Raw genomic sequence first — 16,016 nt, 5'->3', positions numbered from 1 at the left:
CTGCTGTGGTTGACCTCTGACCTCTAACTGATCCTGTTTGATCTGTGAAAGGATGAGCTCAGATGAAATCAGGTGTGTGAGGCAGAGAAATAAGAACAAGGACTTAGGCTACGTCTACACTAATGATAACAATGACACGTTTTAGTCATGTGATGCAGTCATGTGACCTATTAAACTTAGATAGCAGAGGGCATCGTACAGCAGTTGTTTTGTTTGCTCTCAGTTTTGACAGCCCTATCAGTTTGTGCATGCTTCAGATAGCTTTTCTTCAAACTCTCTAACTCTCACTCGCTTTTGCCACTTTGTACTTTTGTGTTACTCGCAGCAACAACTCCATCTCATTGTTAGTCCATTTAAAAAACTCGGTGCTTTTCCTCAACATTTTCCCGCCAGCTGAGGCAGGCCTTGCATTTCACACTTGTGCTCAATGTGGATGCATAACTCAATGGTGGGGACGCCGAGCATTTTCAGACGAAAACGCTGTTTTCAGATCTCTCCGGGCTCGTGTGGACGCAGCCTTAGTTTAGGTGTGGTTTCTATTAAGGAAGGGTCTTAAGTAAGCATGTAAATTGTGACTATTTTTAACATTTGACACATTTATAATTCTGTGTGTTGCTTTTGTCCTTCAGCTCCGGGACTGTTCATTGTTTTGGGATGTTTATCTTCCTGACCGGGTTGGAAGGATGGACACATTTTATTGCTCTGAGTCATTTTGTAGGCCACACTTAAGTTATAGTTTGTTAATTCCCAGATTGAATAGAATTTTTTATAATTTTGTCACAGATCGTAAAACAACCTGTAGCTGCCCTCCAAGGTGCTCAGGAACTTTTACTCCTGCACCATAGAGAGCATCCTGATGGGAAACATCTCAACCTGGTTCGGGAACAGCACCATGCAGGACAGACGAGCTCTACAGAGGGTTGTGCGATCAGCTGAGCGCACCATCCGCTCCGAGCTCCCTGACCTGCACTCAATCTGCAGCAGGAGGTGCTGGACCAAGGCCAGGAAGATGGTGAAGGACCTCAGCCATCCCAACAACAGACTGTTCTCTCTGTTGAGGTCAGGAAAGCGATTCCTCTCCCTGAAGACCAACACAGAGAGACTGAGGAGGAGCTTCTTCCCGCAGGCGATACGGTCTCTCAATCACACCACCACACAGTACTGACCCACACATATGGTTCTTACACACACACTGGACATTGTTTTCACTTCATCACTTAAATCACTTTAAGCATATTTGCACTGCACAAGGCACTAAATAATGTGGATTGCACAACACTGGACATTATATTTCTTCATTTCCATTTAATACTTGTACAGCTGCTGTTATTGTGTATATATATTTATATTTCTTCATACATTCTTATATATTTCTATACTGTGTATTGTGTATTTTGCTGTACAGTTATTTTATTTTCAACTTTAATTTATATATTTTATTTATTCCATCCATCCATCCATCCATCTTCATCCGCTTTATCCGGAGCCGGGTTGCGGGGGCAGCAGCCTAAGCAAAGAGGCCCAGACCTCCCTCTCCCCAGCCACCTCCTCCAGCTCATCCGGGGGAACACCAAGGCGTTCCCAGGCCAGCCGAGAGATATAATCTCTCCAGCGTGTCCTGGGTCTGCCCCGGGGCCTCCTCCCGGTGGGACATGCCTGGAACACCTCACCCAGGAGGCGCCCAGGGGGCATCCTTGTCAGATGCCCAAACCACCTCAGCTGGCTCCTTTCGATGTGGAGCAGCAGCGGCTCTACTCTGAGCCCCTCCCGGATAGCCGAACTTCTCACCCTATCTCTAAGGGAGATGCCAGCCACCCTTCGGAGGAAGCTCATTTCCGCCGCTTGTATCCGCGATCTCGTCCTTTCGGTCACTACCCACAGCTCGTGGCCATAGGTGAGGGTAGGGACGTAGATCGACCGGTAAATTGAGAGCTTCGCTTTTACACTCAGCTCCCTCTTCACCACGACGGACCGGTGCAGCGTCTGCATTACTGCAGCCGCAGCCCCAATCCGTCTGTCGATCTCCGGCTCCCTTCTCCCATCACTCGCGAACAAGACCCCGAGATACTTGAACTCCTCCACTTGGGGCAGGACCTCATCCCCGACCCGGAGTGGGCACTCCACCCTTTTCCGGCTGAGAACCATGGCCTCAGATTTGGAGGTGCTGATCCTCATTCCCGCTGCTTCACACTCGGCTGCGAACCGCTCCAGTGCGAGCTGGAGGCCCTCACCCGATGAAGCCAACAGAACCACATCATCCGCAAAGATCAGAGATGAGATCCTGAGGCCACCAAAGCGAAAGCCCTCCGCCACTTGGCTGCGCCTAGAAATCCTGTCCATAAAAATTATGAACAGAACCGGTGACAAAGGGCAGCCCTGGCGGAGCCCATCACCCACCGGGAACGAGTCCGACTTATTGCCGGCAATGCGAACCAAGCTCTTGCAACGGTTGTATAGGGATCTGTTGGGTCTAAATCAGACCCCGCTGATTCCAGAACTTATTCCCATGAAAGAAAGACAAGGCAACAGCGATCGATCTTTTTACTTGCAAGGGGGCCCTTGTCCGTACCTCAGTACATCACAAAATGACCTCCTCGACTGGCCCCTCTTGCTCCCTTTTATTGACAACGTTCACACAATAAACAATAGTTTACAACACGTACCTTCCCCCCGTAACCCCCCTTGGTTACGAATGACAAGGCACTGTGTGTGTGTTATGTGAGAATGTGTGTGTGTGTGTGGTGTGTGTGGCATGCTGCTGATCAAAGGGTCATATAACATAAAAGCACAGGAACATCCTTGGTCATAAAGAGGGCAATCTCCCCTCACCCTAGATAACACAATGAAGCCATACAAAGGGGAGGAAGTTTACCACATCAAACAGACCTTCACAGAGGGTGTTCCTGTGGTCAGAAACACTACTGCCCCCCTCCCAGAATCTTAAGGATCTGGGGAGGGGAGGACAGAAGGGATTCTTTAAACCTATGTACAAATGGCAAACATAAAATGACAATATTTAATAATTCACCCTGACAGGATCGAATGGCCCGTAGCAATGGGCCAGACACCCCATACTCCCGCAACACCTCCCACAGGACACCTCGAGGGACACGGTCGAATGCCTTCTCCAAGTCCACAAAACACATGTAGACTGGTTGGGCAAACTCCCATTAAAGATGGGGACCACCACCCCGGTCTGCCAATCCACGGGTACTGCCCCTGATCTCCACGCAACATTGCAGAGGCGTTTATTCCTTCCTAGTTAAATTTACCCTTTTTAATTTTCATATTTATTTCCTATCTTATTCATAGACTTTTCTTTTTTTCTTTAGGTCATGAGCAGTTGTGTAAGCATTTCACTGCATATCGTACTGTGTATGACTGTATGTGACAAATAAAAATTTTGAATTTGAATTTGAATTTGTGATCCATGCAGAGAAGGGCGAGGACCATGGTTGGTTGGTTCAAAGATCTGCTTCCTTTGGTCGGCTGTCAGTCTGAGAACTGCCTTGTTTTAAACGTAGGTCAGGTTTTATAGAGGTCCGACTGTCTGACTTATCTGAACGTGTAGAGAGCGTCGCTGCAGCTTCCTGTTTGGCCCCTGATGAAAACACCAGAACAAACGTGCTTATCGCAGGAAAAAAAATCTTTTCCTCTTTGATAAAGTTTTTGTGAGAGCTGGACCGGAGGGGTTTGAGGTTTGCAATCAAGAATCAAAAGTATGTTAATTGAAATAAAAGGAGAATAAAAGGAGTGCGACCGTTGTCTGTTAACTCCCAGTGCTCATCAATGGGACCAATGACAGGAAGGTAAAAAGATAAGATTACAGCCAAACATCCACGTGCTTGATGATAGTTTGGAAAACTTATGAATAATGTGAGTCCTGAGCCACTCCTCGTGTCCAAACATTAATGAAAATACAGCATAAAAGACAAAACCAGAGTCAGGTTAAGAGTCCATATTTGGTGCGCCCACCTTTGTTCTACAGCACAACCTGAACTCTCTTAATCAGATCTCTTGTAATGTCTTTAAGTCGTCTTTAGGAACAGTTCTCCAGGTGTTTTAAGTGCTTTTTGTTCTCTGTGAAGATGATCCCACGCTGCTTCAATAAAGCTCCGGGTTCTGGGGAGGCCAGTCCATGACCGATAGTGTCCAGGTATTTTATTGCATTGTTAGTATGTTTAGGTTCATTGTCATGCTGAAAAATAAAGCTGTTTCTTTGCAGAAGGTATTACACGGTGGCTCAAACAACGACCGTATGTTTATTCATTTATAATTCTATCAATTTTATCACGGCCTCCAACCCCTCTGGCTAAAATGCAACCACGCAAACCATGACGGAGCCTCTACCATGTTTTACTTGTGTAGTTTGGCATGCCGCATTTCCTTGACAACTTCTTGGCAGACATTTTTCTACTGAGACCATTTCTGATGAGGCTTCAGTTTACAGTCAGGTCATGTGTCAGCTGTTTGCTGGATCTTTGCCTACTTCCTTATAACATGACTTTCAGACACTCCTCAGCAGTGTTAGGAGCTGTTTTTATGCTTTAATGATTCATGGGACTGGATTCTAGGATTTAAGGACTGGACAGGAAATGTAAAAAAAATAAATAAAACAAAACAAATAACACTATTGCTCAGAATAAATTTACAAGAAAGCTTCCAAAGAGATTTCAGGCTTTGCTGAAGAATAAAATACTGACGTTGTAGCTTGTTATAACTGTACAAACTCTCTTTTTGCCGTACAAGCTGTATTCCCATATGTTTCAATGGATTAATGCATCTTTTTTCCATTTTCCTAATGAAATATAAAAACATGAGGGGAGGTTTGAGACTTTGGGGCATCTCTGTAACTACACAAAATGTTCTCCGCTCCATTTTCTTTTTCTCACTTCCTTTTCCGTTCTTTATTAAGCCCTCATCCCAACTTTTGTTTTAGATGTGTGGCTGCCATCGAACTTAAAATTAAGTAATACGTTTCCTAAAATGATAATGTTCTCAGTTTGTACATTTGATATTGTCAAGTCCGGCTGTGTGGCAGGATCCAGTAGCAGGACAAAAAGCTAAACTAAGTGCGGCAGCTTTATTGCTGTAGCTTGAAAACTCAACAAAATACAAAAAAACAAGAAGTCAGGCAAGAGGGGAAAAGCCTGAGTGAACGACACAACAAGGAATCGAGGGAAACTGAGGACATAAATACACACAGGCTCAGGAGAGGATGGCCAACAAGTGGGACTCATTACAGAGTAAAGTGACACAGGAAGCAAAACTGAAGATGATGCTGGATCAAAATGAAACAGGAATGAACAAACACAGAGAGCAGGACTAAGACATGTGAACGTGACCCTGGGGCTAAGGATGGACAGACAGAAGACAAGTGGGATGACATATGGGACAAGAAGGGAGAAAACACAGGGAATACAAACATAAACCTAACCTGAGACTGTCATGGTCCTGGGTCATTTTGACCGTGTTCTCAGTTTTCCTGTGGTTTTGTATTTTGTTCCTTATGTTCATTGGATTGTTTGGTTTGGTATTTGGATCCCCCCTGTGTCCATGCTGTTATTGTGTTCTGTTTTCTCCTCATCCCCTCGTGTATTCATCCTTGTTCTCTGCCTCTCTCTCTGCTCATCTCTGTGTACTGTGTTGTGTTTAAGGTCCACATCTCGGTGTCAGTATTTTCAGTTTCGTGTCCTCCCCGCTCGGTCATGAGTAATTGTCCTCAGCTGTGTTCCCACTTCCCTCATTACCTTCTGTGTATTTATGTCAAAGTGTCCCTTTGCTCCGTGCTGCGTCGTCCCTCTAGGTTGTGTGCATTTCCCGTGTCTTCCCAGCGCCTCAGCTTCAGTTTCTCCCAGTATAGTTTTGTATGACTTCTTATGTTCCTGTTAATAAAGACCTGCCTTTGAGTTCATCCCCGTGTGTCTAGAGCCGTGCATTTGGGTCCTCTCTTGCCTTCACACAGCCGCCGCATGACAGAGACAGGACAGGAAATGCAGAAAGACACTAACATTATGAGGAACCAAAGGACTAGAAGCAAAGATAAACTCAGAAAAAAATATTATACTTTATACTAAATAATACAAACTGAACATAAATCATCACTTTAATCCAGAAAAAGTCAAAACAAAAGTCTAATTACTGGGTCAGAGGACAACAATGTTTTTATATGTTTTTATTTATATGTTATTCAGCAACTAGTTATTCTTCATAACTACTTCCCTGAATCGGCAGTGGGTCATTTATGCACCTGCAGCTTTCCTCACATGTGGTCATTTCTCACGGTCAAGAAGAAGAGAGAGAGCCCACGGCCCTCATAGGAGTCGTCTTTGAATAACATCACTACTGTTAGTCAAACACGTTTATATTTTTGCTGCTTAGCAAATTAGTTGGACTCAAAATACAGAAGAAAGAGGAAGAGACATTATTACAATCAAAGGGATGTTTCATTTTGTAAAGTGTAACTTTAAAAATTCTGTATATTTTTTAACCAATTTACATTATTTGGTATTCATTCAGGTGTTGGGGTGTTTTTTTCAGGAGAAATATCACACTGTGGATGTGGAGGTGAGGACGACTGAGTTGTGTGACGTTTTTCTCTAAGACGCCTTCAGTTACAGGTAATTCTCAGAGTGGATTTCTGGTTAATCTTCACTCGGTCATGTAAGCAGTTTGGTGCTTTCCCCTAACTAAAATGCATTTCCACTTTTAGAATTGGATTTCAGTTTAAAACTGGTATGTGGACCCACACAGGTGTGGAGCTGCAAAGAGGAAGCAGCTTTAAATGTAAGTGAGTCTATTTTTGTCGGCAGATTCGTAAGAAGTCATAAAAATAAGAAGCACGTTGACTGTGTGTTGGCTCTCTGCCCAGACTGTAAATGTGTGTGTGTGTGTGTGTGTGTGTGTGTGTGTGTGTGTGTGTGTGTGTGTGTGTGTGTGTGTACACGCCTACTTCCAACTAAAACCACACGACACACCCACAAACTCAGTGACTTGGAGAGCGGTGCAGTGCAGCCGTGAACACACACTACAGGACAGACGGGTAAACGGATGAGCCTGTGACGAGATGAGCGGTGAGTGAAAATGTTCAGTTAATTAATGGAGAAATTAAAAAGCTGGAAGCAGCGAAGGGTTAAAAGAAACTCTTTACCCAACAGGCTCAGATTGTGCTTTCCTTCACAGCCTTACATGGACTTCAGTAGCGTTAGAAACTGACGCTCTGTGTTCTGTTTCCTGACACATCAGCTGCTGTCTTTGAATTTCTGCCTTTAATTTTAACTGGATCAGGTGGAAACCTGTGTCATCTCTGTGTCTTAAGTTTGTACTTTATGTTTTTAAGACATTAAAGAAATGACAGAAAAATGTAAACAGGAGCTCAAAGATGTAAAAAAAAAAAGAAGAAGAAGGAAAATAACTGTGAAAAAAGCTTTTCTATAAGAAGAAACCTTTGAAATGTAGTAAGTCTCTGTGATTTAAAAACCTCCTTTCTCCTTGTCATCACGGTGAAACAGAGCTTAAGCTTTTGAACAATGAGTGATGCTGAAATCGGTGAACCTGATCTGAAATCCTCAGGTGCAGCTCTGTGAAACCTGATGCGACAGAGAATAAACGGGAAATAAAGCAACATCAAACATAGAGTGCTTCCAGATGGGCTCTTTCATAACATTGAGAAAGTGGCATCCTGGATCCATTAGAGGGGCCGTAAAGGTGGGCAAGGTTTAAAAAAGCATTTTATAGTCTAACAAAAATAACTCAGCACCTACAGACAGAATGATGTAAATGATAACAAAGCAAACAGAAGAGCCAAAGGACTTCAGGAAGATGCTAAATAACCTGAAGGAGACACAAAACGACCACATGAAATACCACAACGAGCTTTTATGTGACTGCAAACTCAAAGTGACGACAGTGAGAAACACAACAGGTTGAAAGCAGCCAGGAGACAATAAAATCCTAACATAACATGATCACAGAGCCTGTTTTTAATCACAAATCACTGCTTTTTACTATTGAATAAGGTTTGCTAAAAAGGGTAAAAACACACTATAAAAATAAGACACAATAAAACACGTTTGCCTAAAAACGTCTTCATTATTAAACAGGTTGTAATGAAAATGTTTACTCCACTGCTCTCAACCTGGTTGTGAAAACAAGTCTGGGTGTATGGCAACCTGTGGGTGCGGTCGAATATTCAGTCTTGCTTGGGAAGTTTCCCAGCTAAGACAAGTGGCCTGTTATTAGTTGGGTGGCAGCCATAATGAGAGCTGTTTGAATTGTCCCAATGCCACAGAAAGGTGCTTCAGTGCTTATGTCATCCTTCAGCAGAGGAAACAAGGCTTCATCCTTTTTGACGGAACAGTTTACTACTTTAGTTTAGGAAAAGGAGATAGGCGCTAACTTCGAAATTACACCCCACGTGGTTACGTCGTGCAGCTGAGTCACGTGACCGCACCGTAACAAATCGCCACAGGGCCAGGAAAAGGGGGCGGAGAAAGTGTGTGTGCAGGAGAGGAGTCGAGCAGAGAGAGCTGCTTTTTCATGAAACGGGAGTAAAGTAGTAAACTTACAGGAACATATACCACTACCAACGTTTGGATCGATATCTGCATCGATCTGCACACCCTTGTCTCCTGGATCGTAGCTCAGATCAGCGTGAACCACGTGGGTCTCTGCTCCGTGATCTGTTTCTTAAGACTTCCAGCTTCATCACGGAGTTGCTCTCGGTTTGTGGGCTCATCTAAAGGTAAGCACCGAGCTAACTTTAATGTGGGTTCAGTTTATCTCTGTTGAGAATAATAGATTGCTTGGTATACACTGGAGTTAGACAGACTGTAGAGTTTGTGATTGTTTGCAACATTATAATCTGGCGGTTGCTAGGGGGAAAGAACACATAAAGAAAAATAGTCTTGGAATATGAACAAAGGGTGCAGGGAAGGAGAACAACCAACCCCCAGGACATGAAGCCACGGGTACAAGCGTGGGGGAGGGCAATCAGCCTTTAGAATAGGACTTAATAGGACCGTCTGCAGATTCATCTGTATTTTATTTTCTTCCAGCGCAAATAAAGACGTCTGATTCTTCACCTGGAAGTAAAAGTCTCCAAAAGGTCGCTACCATCAAAAATCCGTGAAATCGGCGAGGTGTGTTCACAGTTTATTGTGAACACGTTGAAAGAGTGAGAGACTGTTTGCAGAAAAACACCAACTAATCATTAGCTCAGCATGCTGGGAGAAGCTGAGCGTTTGCTTGCTTGTTCAATTATTTCCATCTTGCTTTGACTGCAGCTGTAACCTGACGTATTCCAGCAAGATTTGTAAAAAGAGCTTTGATGAACACAAAGCTGGACAGCTTTTGTTCTGAGTCTAAGAAGCTTAGAAAGAAACGCGATTTCAATATGTCACATATTGACAGTGGCTCACCGATGCCAATGACATAATTACCCAGCTACATTTCTGAAAGAATGCAAAAGCATTGACATAGATTTTTCCTTCCTACGATAGGCCGACGGGCAGGGCAGGGATAGTATTTGGCAGCCCGACTGGAAAAAAGCCCCAGGACGTCGGGCTAGCGATTTTGCGAGCCCTGTATCTGATTGAGGAATCACTCATCTTTGGAAAAGAGAGTTTATTATGGAGAAATGTCTCTTTCCAAAATAAAAGCTATACTATACGCTTCTTCTGGGGTATACTCTCAGCAGCATATTAAACATATCAGGTCCCCATAAGGAGAATCATGTGCTAACGGCTGTCTAAATGACTCGGCTAAAGTTTGTAGCATGCGTGCTTGTTGTTTTTGTCTGCTTCCACTTGTCTTTGCACTAGGATGATGTCGGAGTAAATGTGCAGTCATATTGGTTGTGTTCCCACTAGTGCTGTCAGCGTTAATCTCGTTGAAATGACGCCACAACACGGCAAATCTCCGTTAACGAGCTACCTCTGATCAAACACCTAACACACTAGTTCCCACCAATGTAATTGAGCATTGCGTGGCACATCCAACATACTGTTTTCCTTTAGTCCATGACGTGCTTACCTTCAGGGTCATACTTCACATGAAAACCAAAATAGTTCCAAATGCCAGATCTGAATGAGGGTAGGGGAGGTTCAATTTACCATGTTGCAAGGAGAGCTTAACTTCTGTCTCGCTAGCTTGTGCTGCACTCAGTGAATCTGCATTCGACTACTCCGCCTAGGCTGCACTGTCGAGCGCTAGTGATGTGCGATACCACTGATTTTCTTTCCGATCCGATACCAAGTAATATTCAGGGTGGTATCGACGATACTGATCCGATACTGATACTTTGTACAAAAACTTATTTCATTTATTGTATCTCAAATTATAGCATCATAATAATTACAGGACATCAGATTTCTTGTTCTTATCACTTAATAATGCAGAGTTCATCATATAGAAATAAAAAAACTGTTGTGGTTATTTAAACACGTTGCCTGCCTGCAGCACTAAAGGACTCCATGAGAGACTCTGTCTCGCCCTAGCAGCACCTGTCCCTCTCCTCCTCTTCAGTTTGCCTCAACATTCGCTCGTCATATTCTGTGATATAATTTACTCTGAGGTGTTTGACAAGGTTAGTGATGTTGCCACAACCATACATGCCAACCCTCCCGATTTTTCCGGGAGAATAAATTTTAGTGCCCCTCCCGAAAATCACCATTCTCCCGAATTTCTCCCGATTTTCCGCCCGGACAACAAAATTGAAAAACCATGTTGTAGAATTCATAGCGCGGCCCAGCCAATTCCAGTTTCCAACAATGGCGGCAGCTACTTAGTTTTAATATTAGTCTTATTTCTCTTTCTGGGTCGAAATTTTTTTTTTAACATATTTTCAGGTGAGAATGTAGCTGTGTAAACTTCAAATATCTGAGCCGACACATCGTCTTCAAACCCCCGCGGTCTTTCGCAACTCGGGTTATACATGATATATAAGTCACATTGATAACTTAAAAATGTTATTGTTTGGCTTTTTCAGTGTTTTATTTGTTCGTGAGTAAATTGGTTTGGCTGAGATTAAAGTTATTAGATTAGATTAAATTAAATTTAACTTTATTAATCCCTCGGGAGGGTTCCTCCGGGGTTTTCACACAGCTGAATAAACGTCAAATAGAAAACTGATTACACAGAAGTGTGAGACGGTCGAGAGTTTACGTCAGCGCACGGTTATATTTTAGATAGCAAGGAGCAGACGGCAGAGTTTCCCTCCACCGAGGGAGCTCGTGACGTACTACCCGGCTTTCTTTAGACCGCGAAGGCCGGGTCCTCAGGTGGAAGCAACCTCTGAATTAACGTATTTTATCCGATAAATACACCTTGTAAAATTTATTTATCCCCTCCCCAACAGCCCTTTTGAATGTCTCCCTAGTATGGCCACAACACCACACTCTTGGAGCACTTTTCTGCCACATGTATCGCAAACCACGTCTCAGCTGTTTGTGGAGGTAAAATACGTCCGCACAAGACTCCAATTACGCTCAGCCATTGTTGTGAGTGCGCACGCCAAGGGGCTGCGACACATTTATACAGCCGTATTTCGCACATGACTATGAAAGGCGGAAGAGGAAGTAGTTCCTTTGAATGTAGACAATCCGAATGTTATAGTTTCTTTCCACTGTGTTCCTGTTAATGATAAACTACAAATTTACTCTAAATTACTAAAATATCGATATTTTAATGTGAGAATCGATTCTAGAACATAAATGATTGGTATCGGAGGAATCGATATTTCAGGATCGATCCGCACATCACTATCGAGCTCAGATCCACTGAGCGCTCAACACAGACAGCACCGTCAGAAGGAAAGTTGATAAAATAAATTAAAAATGTTGTATTGTTGATACATATGCGTACCGAACCGAAAGCACTGTATCCAACGGTTCAATATTGATACGCTATATATATATATATATATATATACACACAAATATATATGTTTTTGTATATTTTTTGTATATTTTTTGTATATTTTTTGTGTGTGTATCCCAGCTGAGTAACAGGAGGAGAAGAGTGGTGGTACAACAGAGGAACAATTTCAGCCATTTGGACTCAGCTCAGCCACTATAGAGGAAAAAATGACTTCAACACAAAAGGTGAGAAAAACATCACAGTTAAACTGTTATTAAAACTGTGTGTGCAGCTCGTTGGGTTTTAAAAACCTGTTAACAGCAGCTTTATCTTTTGCATCCTGGGCTCAACCATATATACAGAATCTACATTCAAAATCAGAAACCACAGAAGTTACAAGAAAATGCAAAGATTATATTTTATCAGCACACATCAGAATCAGAATCGTGTTTATTGGCCAAGTATATGTGCAGACACATACAGGGAATTTGGTTCCGGTAGATGGTGGCTCTCAAGCACAGCAATGTAAATCACACACACACACACACACTATATACACACATTACACATACATACACATACATACACAAAGCTGTGTAAACCAACTATAAATAACTAATCTAAACTTATATACATAAAATACAGAAATGAAATGAGGTGGAATGAATACTACAGAATGTACATGAGGTGCAGTTGCAGTCTGGCAGTGGGAGCAGTGTGACAGGTCAACTGTTAAGAAGGGAGATGGCGAGGGGAAAGAAACTGTTCCTGTGTCGGGTGGTCCTGGTCTGCAGGCTTCTGTACCGTCTGCCAGAGGGCAGCAGATCAAAAAGGCTGTGTCCAGGGTGTGAGGGGTCTGTGATGATTTCCCTGCCCGTTTCCTGGTTCTTGAGAGGCACAGATCCTGGATGGAGGGCAGGGGGGCGCCGACGATCCTTTCTGCTGCCTGTACAGTCCGCTGCAGTCTGCTCCTGTCCTGTAGTGGCTGCTCCATACCAGACTGTGATGGAAGATCACAGGACAGACTCAATGACCGCAGTGTAGAACTGGATCAGCAGCTCCTGTGGAAGACTGTACTTCCCCAGTTGTCTCAGGAAGTACATCCTCTGCTGGGTCTTTTTGAGGATGGAGTTGGTGTTGGTCTCCCACTTCAGGTCCTGGGAGATGGTGGTACCCAGGAACTTGAAGGTCTTCACAGTCGACACAGGGCTGTCTGATATGGTGAGGGGGAGCAGAGTTGAGGGATGTCTCCTGAAGTCCACTGTCATCTCTACAGTTTTAAGAGTGTTCAGCTCCAGATTGTGCTGACTGCACCAGAGTACCAGCCGCTCAACTTCCTGCCGGTATGCAGGAAGCCGGTATGCACATTGAAACAACAATATCATCAGTTGAACTTGCAATTTCTTATGCGTAAAAGATTTTCTGCACTGATCAATATTTCTTCAATAATGCAATTTCATTACAACTCTTATTGTAGCACATCATTGTTATGTGATACTATCACCAGAAGGTGGTGGTAACACACCTACAATGTGTTTGTTTGGTTTTTTTTGACATGTTTGATTCCACCAATAGAGGGAGTTTCAGTTTGTTCCACGACTGCATTTCACTCACTGCCTCTGTTTGTATCTCTGTCACTGCAGGACCAACATGGAGCGAGAAGTCAGTGCTCTCAGGAGGCCGACAAACCTCACAGAAGAAAGGGAGAGAAAACCTACAGCTGTGACTTGTGTGGGAAGGCTTTTACCCGGACTGGACACTTAAAAACTCACCAACTCGTCCACAGTGGAGTTAAAGCGTACAGCTGTGACTTGTGTGGAAAGTCTTTTACCCAGGCTCAAAGCCTAAAAACACATCAACTCATCCACAGTGGATTTAAACCTTACAGCTGTGACTTGTGTGGAAAGTATTTTACCCAGTCTGGAAACTTAAAAAATCACCAACTCATCCACAGTGGATTTAAACCTTACACCTGTGAGTTGTGTGGAAAGTATTTTACCCTGGCTGGAAACTTAAAAAAACACCAACTCATCCACAGTGGAGTTAAACCTTACAGCTGTAAATTGTGTGGAAAGTCTTTTACCGAGGCTGGACACTTAAAAAAACACAAACTCATCCACAGTGGAGTAAAACCTTACGGCTGTAAATTGTGTGGAAAGTCTTTTACCCTTGCTGGAAGCTTAAAAACACACCAACTCATCCACAGTGGAGTTAAACCTTACAGCTGTGACTTGTGTGGAAAGTCTTTTACCGAGACTGGAAACTTAAAAACACACCAACTCATCCACAGTGGATTTAAACCTTACAGCTGTGACTTGTGTGGAAAGTCTTTTACCCGGGCTGGAAACTTAAAAACACACCAACTCATCCACAGTGGATTTAAACCTTACAGCTGTAAATTGTGTGGAAAGTCTTTCACCGAGGCTGGAGGCTTAAAAAAACACACACTCATCCACAGTGGATTTAAACCTTACAGCTGTAAATTGTGTGGAAAGTCTTTTACCCAGGCTGGAAACTTAAAAACACACCAACTCATCCACAGTGGATTTAAACCTTACAGCTGTGAAGAGTGTGGAAAGTCTTTTACCGAGGCTGGAACCTTAAAAAAACACCAACTCATCCACAGTGGATTTAAACCTTACAGCTGTGAAGAGTGTGGAAAGTCTTTTACCCAGGCTGGAGTCTTAAAAAGACACCAACTCTTCCACAGTGGATTTAAAGCGTACAGCTGTCACTTGTGTGGAAAGTCTTATACCCATCGTAAAGGCTTAAAAAAACACCAACTCATCCACAGTGGAGTTAAATCATATAACTGTGAGTTGTGTGGAAAGTCTTTTACCCAGGCTGGATCCTTAAAAACACACCAACTCATCCACAGTGGAGTTAAAGCACACAGCTCTGAGTTGTGTGCTAAGACGTTTGCTCAAAATAGCGACTTACAGAAGCATCTAGTTACCCACTCTGGAATTAAGGCGTACAGCTGCAACTTTTGTGGAAAAAGGTTCAGTGACAAACAGTACCGAAATATTCACCTACGGATTCACACTGGAATTGATGTTTACTGCTGTGATCAGTGTGGGAAACTGTTTACAACAGATGGAAAGTTACAACAACACATGTTTAGCCACACTGAGGAGAGACCTTATCAATGTGACCTGTGTGAGAAGACTTTTAAAGCTCCACATCAGCTGAAAAAACACCAACAGATCCACACCAGAAAGTAACTCTACAAGTGCATTTACTGTGAGGATGTATTTATTTTTATCTTGTAATTTTAACGTGATTGTTTGGAACAAGTCTCATCAGTAAACTTATGGAGTTATACTGAATGAACTGTTTGGAAAAATGAAGACTCATTTTCGCTCAATAAACTGAGTGTTGTAATGTAAACAGTAAAATGTAATTGGACATTGGTAGAGATGCTTTTTTATTTCAGGCGACGTTCAGGATAAAAACGTTGAAGGAATTCCCTGACTTACAATGTCTTTGTTTAGAAGTGGAGCGACGCACATGGATCCATTTCTCAACCCTGTTGTCACTGTGGTGGTGGGAAAGAGTTTCTCTGTGATCTTTGTGGAAAAACTTCCAATCATCAACGGGACCTAAAACCACATCAACGTAGCCACACTGGAGACAAAATGAACTACTGCAAAGAATGTGGGAGAGGCTTCCACACACCAAGTACATTAAAAATACATGAACTCTTCCACAGTGGGGTCAAAAAGCACATCTGTGACCAGTATGGGTCATCCTTCACCACTGCACGTGAGCTTAAAGAAAAAACATAAGGGAATCCACATAGAAGAGACATCATACAAGTGCAGACACTGTGACAAAAGCTTCTCACAATCAACATAAGACATAACACCTGCACAAAACAAACACGTAAACATGCAAGGTCGTAACAAGGTCATCGTAACAAACATGAACGTACACAGTGAATAATCCTGAATGTTACATTTAGGAAGCTGCATGTATAGATCTGTATATCAAATTTGTTTTTTCCTTTGAGGGATTTTAATTCTCTAAAATTTTATCTCTGTTACATTTTATTCTTTGTTTCCTTAGGACACAGTAGTGTTTAGTAGTTGTATTCATTTTATGTGTTACTGTATTATTAAAGTTATAGGAATGTCTTTTTTACCAAACTAATAATGTAT

At 42.8% G+C, this 16,016-nt stretch overlaps 1 protein-coding gene across 3 annotated transcripts; it reads left to right on the top strand.

Annotated features, from left to right (window-relative positions):
- Window positions 1-12,001: 12,001 nt before the first annotated feature.
- Window positions 12,002-15,080, top strand: LOC148103438 (uncharacterized). 3 transcript variants are annotated; one of them, XM_087838703.1, is made up of 4 exons: window positions 12,002-12,101; window positions 13,500-13,595; window positions 14,016-14,615; window positions 14,784-15,080. In XM_087838703.1, the coding sequence occupies exons 1-4, from the start codon at window positions 12,084-12,086 to the stop codon at window positions 15,078-15,080; spliced, it is 1,011 nt and encodes a 336-aa protein (XP_087694829.1). In that variant the 5' UTR covers window positions 12,002-12,083. The 3 variants fall into 3 exon arrangements, with proteins under 3 accessions (XP_087694829.1, XP_087694828.1, XP_087694827.1); XM_087838702.1 differs by having other exon boundaries at window positions 13,500-14,447; window positions 14,700-15,080; XM_087838701.1 differs by having other exon boundaries at window positions 13,500-15,080.
- The last annotated feature ends 936 nt before the right edge of the window (window positions 15,081-16,016 follow it).

The sequence above is a fragment of the Neolamprologus brichardi genome, chromosome 3 (assembly GCF_056152115.1).
Source record: "Neolamprologus brichardi isolate AB-2024 chromosome 3, ASM5615211v1, whole genome shotgun sequence".
Taxonomy (NCBI): Eukaryota; Metazoa; Chordata; class Actinopteri; order Cichliformes; family Cichlidae; genus Neolamprologus; species Neolamprologus brichardi.
This window is presented reverse-complemented; position numbering and strand designations above follow the sequence as displayed.